This window comes from Leptonotus elevatus, chromosome 11, assembly GCF_054856555.1.
Source record: "Leptonotus elevatus isolate MCC_2025b chromosome 11, RoL_Lele_1.0, whole genome shotgun sequence".
Taxonomy (NCBI): Eukaryota; Metazoa; Chordata; class Actinopteri; order Syngnathiformes; family Syngnathidae; genus Leptonotus; species Leptonotus elevatus.
The window spans coordinates 12163422-12173222 of record NC_141249.1 but is presented as its reverse complement, the minus strand read 5'-3'; the positions used below and the strand labels follow the sequence as shown (position 1 = coordinate 12173222).

At 40.8% G+C, this 9801-nt stretch overlaps 1 protein-coding gene across 1 annotated transcript in view; it reads left to right on the top strand.

Annotated features, from left to right (window-relative positions):
- The first annotated feature begins 2644 nt into the window (after positions 1 to 2644).
- Positions 2645 to 9801, top strand: part of fbn3 (fibrillin 3) — a 70418-nt gene continuing 63261 nt past the window's right edge. The window contains exons 1-2 of the mRNA XM_086088769.1: positions 2645 to 2756; positions 5770 to 6101. Of these exons, the coding sequence (XP_085944895.1) occupies positions 5917 to 6101 (185 nt within the window). The 5' untranslated portion in view covers positions 2645 to 2756; positions 5770 to 5916. The remainder of the gene's footprint in view (positions 2757 to 5769; positions 6102 to 9801) is intronic.

The window sequence follows — 9801 nt, the reverse complement described above, 5'->3', positions numbered from 1 at the left end:
GGCTACAGAGCTTCTTGTCAGTGGCTAAAAGATTACCAGATGGATGGAAACTATTCCTCAAAAAGAGCTGTGGCCATATGAGCCGAAAAAGTGAAGGCCGCAGCAGATGTCGGATTTCATGTTCATCATCAAATCATCCGGAGACTCTTTGCGGTTTCTCCTTTAGTTCATCACCTGCCGACATATGATTATATGAAACATCTGGATGTTCTTTTAGCGTAAGGCCAACCACAATAATAAACATGTTGTTAAATTAGTACCTCCCTGAAGGTGTCAATCAAAATCTGAACATGCAAATTATTTTGTTACAGCTCTCATTGGATTGCGTGCCTACTGGTAAGGCTTGTGGTTGCACGCACAGTATATCTTGCCAAATGAAAAGAAATTCAGTCGTGAAGTATGAAGCGGGGCTGTTGTGCTCAAGTTGCTTTGGCCAAATAGTGTTGACATCAGCGCAGAAGGTAGCAACATTTGAGATGTGCTCAGCTGTCCTCACCAATTTACCTCCCAGATGGCGTCCTCTTTCGGTGCGAACTTCCTATCAGCACTTGTGGCAACAAAGCACAAGGATGTGTCAATCACAAGGTCTGCTCGGTTCAGGCAGTAAATAGAGAGGTTCTTGGAATAGTAAGCAAAAATTTGACATTGTCACTAGGGAGTACATCACTAGAAATCTGTTAATCCTTATACAAAATAAATGTATAGTGTATATGTGTTTTAAAGTGAAACATTGTTGAGAAATCTCCTAATTCCAATTTTACTTCTTGATAGGCCTACTTGGCTTTGAGTCAAAAAAAATGTAATACTTAAGTTTATTTGGCTTATACAATTGACCCATTGGTTTTGTGGTGATTAAATTGTTTTTTATTGCCATTACACACGGTCTCAATGTTGCAGATTTAACAGTCAGTCAAAATGTACATTTAAAATAAATAAATACATCCAGGTTTAAAGCTAGCGAGACCAAGCCGGCCGCAACCCCGCCATAAAAACACAGTATATTGCGTTTTACAATAATACTTGGATCTCAGTCACCAAAGTACACTCATGGCACCTTCTCATAATATCCGCACTTTCGCCTTTACTCTCTCTCACTTCCTCTCTTTGTAGCAACCAACCTCTTCCTTGACTATCACACTGGTTTCACGGTTAAATAAGTGTAAAGTAAGTTGAACGTCAAAACATTTTTTCATAGGAGGTAACGAAGACTCCCTAGGCATGTTTTTATAGCATTAACAACATGTATTTTTTAGGTCTTTAAACAAACTTTTAAAATAATATAAGCACTTTTACACAGTCAGAGAGAGCAATAGCAATAGATGAGATAAAGTGTCACATGTATCGATCCATCTGTGTCTATTGTAAACAACCACAAAGTTATCATCTCACAATTAACATAAATTATAATGCTCAAAGTTGTACATTATAAAATATAAGAGTCTACAGCCATCACTTTTCTGTAGACATAAAAAGCAGGATCACAGAGGCTTTAACATTGAATCATTTCAGCATAAATTACAATGATCAAGTACTTTACACACTGTGCTGCTATCTACACCCCAAACGAACAGCATTCGGAACAAAATAGAGATGTGGCTGTCCAAAAAAAAAAAAAAAATCTTAAAAAAGCAGGACCCCTTACTGTATTCACAAAAAAGCAACAATTCATGCTGTTCTGCAACGCCTTGAAATGACGTCAAACGGCCCAGCTCTTTCAACTGTGAGGCTAGCAAAGGAGTAGCTACTCGCTAATAGGCCCCGAGCTGATGGCCAACATCGAACAGCAGTGTGGTGGAAGAATCCAGTAGAGGTCTGGCAAGCAGGCTTTTTGATTGATCTTCTCAAAAGCAGGGCGGGGAACTTCTCCAGATGATGCAGAAAAAGGTCCAGATTGCTCTTGGCCTGGGTTGGAAGTTAACAACGGATGAGCTGCTAATGGCTAGTTGCTCAATATAATGCACAGTAAGTGTCCAACTTACTAAAAGACACAACAATTGCGATATGTTATTTAAAAAAAATGTAAATGTGTATCACTGAGTGAAAATTGTGATCAAAAGGCTGATAGAATATTAAATGAATAAGATTTGCATACAAGGCTAGATTTAACCTCATAGAACAAATGATATACTGTAATTTGGGACTAGTACGAATATCAACCAAGCACAGTCACATAATGCATACTTTACCTATAAATTGGCTTTTCAACAAGAAAATATGCTTTGTAAGTGGACCTCTTGTATAAGCAGATATAGAACTGTCTGCGTGTGCTGCAATGTGAGAGTTTAAACTAACATTTTCCTGACTTGGAGTATATTTATGTACTGTCAAACCCCGATCGGACTCCATTATGACCCCCTTCACCTTCTTTTGTGGATAAAGGTGGGCTCCTATTCCACATGCAGATGTGAATGCAAATGCATCTTATCACATGTGTAGAGTCCTGTTGCCCTGGAGGAGGGATGATAGTGACGTTAGAGAACTGCTGGACCCTGTTAGAACAACTCCAGGAGTCTTCTTGAGGAATGTGGGTTTGTCCTGTAGACCGTTACTACCCCACAACCCCCCTCTTTTTTTCCCTTTTTTTTTTTTTAACTCCCTCCCCTTATCCCAAACGGGGCAATTCCCGAACTTTTCTGCTCTTTTTTTCACTCACAAGCCTATAGTAGTAGAATAATCCATCCTTGGTGCGCATATATTCCTGCCTCTTAAATCCAACCGCCGGCTGCTCGACGTCAAGGCGCTCCGATTGTTACAAGGTATTGAGGGCATGCTTACAAGGAATCTCGTGACAAAAGAGTGTAATGTGACTTATTCAATGACTTCGAAGGGGGTGACTATTGTTTCAGAGGAGTTTAACTCGGTGTAGATTCACGTCAAATGTGCACGTTAAGATGCTGCAAGTTGGTGCAGATGTTTGCATTGTAATGTTCATGTGTGTGTGTGTGTGTGTGTGTTTTTTTTAAACCGGCTTTTATTGCCTTGCGCGTAAAGCCTATAAAAATACATGAGCGGTGACACTATCTTGATTCTCTGCGCTAGCAAAACAGTCTTTCTATTTGTGGCACTTTTGGTTCACGTCAGTTTTAATGAGGCTGGTGCGTTTATTTCCATTCATAAAGTTTCTGCGAGGACTCAATGCTGCAGCTCTGCGGTATAAAATATATCGTAGTCATCCGACTAGGACACAAACAAATAATTCGATTTTCATAACGCCGCATTTTCTTAGTTCAGCATTGTGTGTTTTGGGGAAATGGTGTGGAACAGGTTCACGTAAAATTCTAAGGAGGTTATTTTTTTTTTGGGGGGGGGGGGGGGCAGCAACTTCATTTAATTTTTTTCAACATTGTACATTTTGATAAAGTTTGGCAGCACATGGACAAGTGGTTTGCACATGTGCCTTACAATTGGTTCAGTGTTCGAATCTCCTGTTGTCTTTCCAGGTTGTCTGGCTGCCACCCATATTATAAAAACATGCTCGTTAGTAGGTTCATTGAATACTTTAATCTCGGTAGGTGTGAATGTGAATGGTTGTTTATCTAAGTGTGCCCTGCGATTGGCTGTCGACCAGTCCTGCTCAAAATCAGCTGGGATTGGCTCCAGCCATGTTTTTAGATGCTCATTAAGTATGGTGGTCTACCAGCTGGACATCGTTGCGGCAATATTTTTCAGTTGAGATGTTTTCAAATTTAAAATCAATTTTGCAGAAATTTTAAGTTTGGCAGAATGTTGTCGTTCAATGGTGAGGAAATGTTTGAGGAATAATGCTTTACTCTCAGCATTTAACAGCTAAACTTGGTTTATTGTTCTGCTTCACCGCTTGTGAAGATTTTCTCACGCTGGTACAGCCTTAAAATATACACAGAAAAACGCTTTGCCCAGCTTTTTTTGGACTGCATGTGGTGTAAAAGTGCTCTGATCAGCGCTCTTGACTGCTGTAATGTAATGTAATGGATCAGGCGCAAGATTATTTTGTGCCGCCCAACTCTCTTATTACAAGGAGCTCTTTTTTACCTCAGTGGAAAAGTAGTAAAATGCAGGAACACACACGCTAATTGGAAATCATACTTTCATCTCTGCCAAATCATCATCCTTGACTGCTCATCATCCTCGTCGAACATTTGGATTTTTCCCCCCCAAGTGATGTGTTTCAGATATCTTTGTCCACACTGTACGTTCTGTGGTAGGAGCCATGGTTGGTAGAGTCTGACCAGGGCCCCGCATTTCTTTCTTCAAGCTGTGGTCTATAATGAGGTGGTGAAGAGAAAATAAACCTCAAGGCTATCCAATCCGGTCGGACCCTGTGTGTTTTTCAACTGTAACGTACCCCCAAAAAGTCAGAAATGGAAAGACAATCCGGCTCTTGTATGAGGTCAGCTCATTCAAAATGGAATGATTTGGAATATTCCTGCTCGTATAAATGATATAATGAACATAATTGGTATACTTGATGAGTAATTTGTCCTCTTCTATTAACTGTTCTGACGTCTGCTTTGGGTCAGTGGTTGTTTTCGCTTCACCAATTCATTCTCCGCCTATAACTGTATGTCTTTGGCTCCCTCTGGCAGGCACAATACTTTTAGGGGTGAGCTTCCCTATGTTTAAAGCTTCCAATCCAAGGATAGCCTATGCTCATAACTCATTGTCAAGGATCAAATGAGCTTGCGGGTTCTGTAGTACACACATAAAAAACCCCAGAGTATGCTATGTTTTCATTCTAAAGGCAGGATTTTTCATACAGTATTGGCTCTGTCAGTCGAGGCTGGTCAGTTTGTAATTGCATTTGCCAATTAATAACACACAATCATAAAACCTTTAGTAACGGTACTGGCATTGCTTTAAATTCTGTGTAAAATAAATATTTTGTAAATTTGACCCACCGCTGAGAAGAGTGCAATTAACAACCCTGCCAAATTAAACAATTGAAAAAATTGTAAAGAAGTATATCAAATCAGCGTTCACATTCGTGAAAAATTAAGCTTGTCTTTCTGCTCTGAATTGCTTTGGCTGCGGCCAAAATGGGTGCTACTTCGCTTAGCATCTTTCTTACCCCTATGCATCACTACGTGTTCATCCATCCATCATCCAACATAAAACCTCAGCTGACTGGAATATATTCCACCGGGTCGTAAGTGAGGTTTTCTACGCCACGAAAAGAGGTGCTAGCCACCAGCTAGCTTGCGAGCTTACCCGGATTCCTCAGTGCGCTCGTCCACGGCATCACTGCCTCACTTGGTGTCATGTCGGTGTGTGGGTCCACATAACAGAGACACTTCATGGAAAGTAGATCGTTAATTAAAAACGTCAGTACACTACATGACAGACATTCTCGTACTTTATGTTCGCAATGCATTGCGTTCCATACTATGTAACATATGGTAGCCTGCATAACACTTGGGAATTTAAATCAAATCAAAGAGATGTTCTGTAAATTGTGGCATCCAGGGTTGGAGATATTGTTTGCTAGCTAGTATTGTTTTAGTCATGCCCCAAATTTCAGAAAAATTGAAAAGCTGAAAAACATTTTAATGCAATATCTCTACAATTAAACCGTTCTCAGTCTTGGCATTCAAACAGTGTATTTGAAAACATTTTCACTATAAAAATAGCATAAAGTGCCGTTCAAGTGCAGAAAAGTGTTCACCACTGCAATGTTAATATGTGGCCCATTCCAAGAGCCAAGACGCGTTCTCAGTGTAAATGTGAGAGATTGTATAAACCTCTGTTTTCTGTTCTTCTGGAGTTTTCATCTCATTTCTCCTTTCTTTCCAGTCCCGACTGTGGAGTGCACACCAGGACTTGGTCTGGATCCAAGTCTAGATTGTTCTGCTCAGCCTGGGTCCAAAACGGTAATCACAGAGTCTGAGAGGGAACTGTAAAAGGCTTGTGTGTCATTCGGAGGGATCGCCGGCCGGACCAATGGGATCAGGGAAGCTGGCCCAGGTGCTGCTGGGATGGGTGGCGGTGTGTCTTGCACCAGTCCAGGTGGCGTACGCTCAGAACGCGAATGGGAATGGACCGCTCCAGGCTAGCCGCTTCACGGCCTCCACGGAGCAGAGAGAGGTGCAGCGGGTTCGGCGCCGTGGCCAGGAGACACTGAGAGGGTAGGAATAACTTACTATATGTTTTTATGCGTCACTTTTACTCTGCATTTGACAAATTAATAGGTCTGGCAGTTGAATAATGATTTATTCGCGTGTACGTTTGGACAGAACTAATCAAAGGACAGCAGGTTGGAAAAATCAGTGAAAATGTTGGCTAAGATGGCCTTTTGTGTTTCGCTACGGTAATGTGGAACATTATAATGAAACAGTTTCATTAGCAGAAGAATGGAAAAGTGCATCGACTTCAGTTTTGCATAAACGACTTAAAACCTTTGTAGACGTTTTGTTTCTGGAGAGGCTTAAAACCATAAATGACTTTACCCCCTCTGATTTCCTGGCAGCGCCCTTTCAACTGCTGTGCTTTCTGGTGTGAGGCCAGACCGCCTTACATCAAATTATGCTGCGGAATACTAGCGCATTGTTTTCCCCAAAACAGCACATGTTTGACCTTAACAAGCTGCCTGGCACGCTGAACTCGCCACGTGTATTTACAGCAAATTGACATTTCATGGGAAAGGGAGGGAAAAAGCAGCTTTACGTCCCATGTGGGGATGATGAGGGAGAGCGTGACCCAAATTCCCGTGTGTGTGTTGGTTATAAGCCGGAAAAAGTAGTTCACTGCCGCTGAGGGGTGTTCTAAGTTGAGGCAGCTGATGTTAAGTTAGTGCGCTGCTTTCAGTGTGAACACTTTGAACGAGTGGTGCACCGTCAGGCCTCCTCTGCTTGGCTGAACACTAACCACAAGCACTGACCTACATTTCCAACCTAAATTATAGTATTTCCTTCATGGGATGGTAGTAATTTATTCACAACGGTCTATTCTCTTCATTATGTATTATTTATCTTAGCTTCTAGTCAAAAAAAAATGTCTTCAAGCAATCAGATTTCGTCCACACAGGGCCATTTTCTGGGTGTGGTTATGTGACGTTTACAAGGTGAGTCGTGATTGGTCGTTACCTGAGTCCAGAGCAACTGTGATGTCATTTTCAGCCACTGATCTGAATATATGACTGGATAGCCGATAGCCCATACACGCCCGTCCGTGCAAGCCGTTGAAGCGACATGGCGGCCATCTTGCTCCTCCCATCTCGCAAGCAGACAACTGTATAAACTCAAAAAAGCAAAAAACAAGTGGACAGTATGTGTTGCTTTGAAGACCCCCTTTTTCTTTTATCGCTCAGTTCCTTAGACCCCAATATTAGATTTGGCAGAGGCATTTTATGTTGAATTAGAGTTATAATTCTTAAAAAAAAAAAATACAAGTTTCCTTCTGTAAACATCATTAAGCATATAATTTATACATGTAATTAAGGCAAGTTGTAAAATGTCTGAAGTCCTCTTGTTTATGTTTAACAAATCTAAAACATCATAAATCATGCTGTTTCTACTAAGTACTGTCTCAAATGTTCTCCAATTTCGATTCTGTAAATGTATAGGATCGTATGTCAAGAAATGTTTCTTGGGAGGAGCAATATGGCAGCCTCGCGGCTTCAAAAGTCTTGGCCTATCGGCTATCCAGTCATATATTCAGATCAGTGTTTTCAGCTCAGAGCAAGTGGCAAAATGGCCGCCTTCTGAGATGGGGAAAAAGCGTAGATATGTATAAGAACACTAGATGGCTCGAGGCTGAGTCGGCAGGGTCAGTGGTCGGCCATCTTAGGACAGGGGACAGCTCTGGTGTGCTGTGTTGTAGTCAATGGCAAGATGGATGATTTATCCACTTAAATACTCGTAACTCGCTGACTTCTTGACGGATTTACAAAATGATTGGTTTAATAATACAAACATTATTATCAACAATTCAGGAGAGTTGAGCAATATAAAGTTATTTCAAAGTCCTTGCTTCATTGACTGTAATGTTATAAGTGATCGAGCAGCCCTGTCCCAAGATGGCTGCCCTGTGACAATGTTACTTCTGATTGGCTCTTAGCTCATATGAGCTGTCTAGTGTTCTTAAAGGGGAAGTCAACCCCCTTCCCCCCAAAATTTTGACAATCATGTTCTATGCAGCCTCACTAGTCTCAATATCAGTATTCTGGCTAATTTTGCGTTAGTGGAATATGAGTAAGTTCAGCAGAAGGCAGCCATTTTGCCACTTGCTGCCATGTGCAAATGACTTCACAGTTGCTCAGGTCTCAGGTACCAACCAATCACAGCTCAGCTTCAGAAAACACGTGAACAGACTATTGCGGGTGTCATTTTTGGGTTGACTTCTCCTTTAATAAAGGTTAACGATGGCAGCAATTAAACATTTTAAATTGTTTTGAAATGTAGACTCACTGGAGCTCTACCGGCGTCACAAAATGGATTCTGCTCCTTCACATTTTTGCATACCATGTACATGTATTCACATGCATGTTTTTAAAGTTGTTGTTTATTTGAGTATCTGTGTAATGAACCTCAGACTCTCAACAGCTATACTCTTATTACTCCATCTTTTGGCCCCATACGGCACTCCGCCCTCATATTCAAACTCTTCCACTTTGTGGAGCGGGCAACATAATTTGGCCTTGTGTATTTCGCTGCTATGCAAGAAAAAACTCCATAAAACAAGGCATGTTTTGTTGGGCCCCGTTGTCAAAATCAGTTATTTCAATCATGTGCCCAGTATTTGGTTGGTCCTGTTGCCAAGCCACAGGAAATGAGGTAGTCCTATCACCCGAAGGACCTATGAAAAGGGACGTTTGTTTCACCGTTGTAGGTGACAAAGCAGCAGCAGCAGCACGACCACATGATGATGGCGACAGATGTACACGCATGCTTTTGTGTTTTACTATGTTGGGTTAAACTCAAGAACTAGGGTTGACATATTGCTTGTTTATTCTGAAACGGGAATGTGGAGTGATAAAGAAAAGTAGTGGTCCAGTTTAATATAAAGGCAGCTGTCTAAGAGTCTGTGTTTGGGCTGGCTGACTTTGTGTTGAATAGTTCATCATCTGGATTGTGTTTCCTGACAGATCTCAACTTTTTGTTAAATAAAGTCTGAAGGGGGATTTTTTTGACTCAAATTAAATATATGACCTGACAGAGCAATAACCCACATTTACAGTTCGTCTGGTAGAGTGACCATAAACCAAGGGACATTGCGCAATTGCATATTGCAATAGATAATTTTTTTTATAACAATGAGAGAACAATTAAAGCTTACCGACTTTCCAATTATTTTTTTTAATGTGTTGAATGAATTAATGACATATATTGACCAACAATAAAAAATCTGCAGTGCACCACCACAACTCTTTTGGACATGAAATTTAACTGGCAATTTTATTTTTAGCTGGCAACTGTCGTCGCTTTTACTTTCCCCAAGAGCTGCAGTTAGCTGGCCAAAGCAAATATGAGTCTAGTTTATTTTTCATTATGGTTTGTCGTTGGCTGAAAAATGATTTTTAATGTTTTAAAATGTGAACTGTTTTACATTGAGCCACCTTTTGAGGGAATGTTGACGACGTACTGTCCCTTTTAGTGAAAGGAAATTAGGTCTGGGAAGACATTCTATAGAATAAGACAATGAGGTATATCCCAAGGATTTTGTACATTTAATATTTGTATAATTATGGAATTTTTGATGAGTCCAAAAGAGCTTGGGGAACTTTGAACTTCGTGGTAGGGAAAACTGGTGTTTCACACGAGTTATTGAAGGTCACCGATTCACCTCAAAGTACAGCGATATGTAATACATTCAAGACCCTGCAGTGCA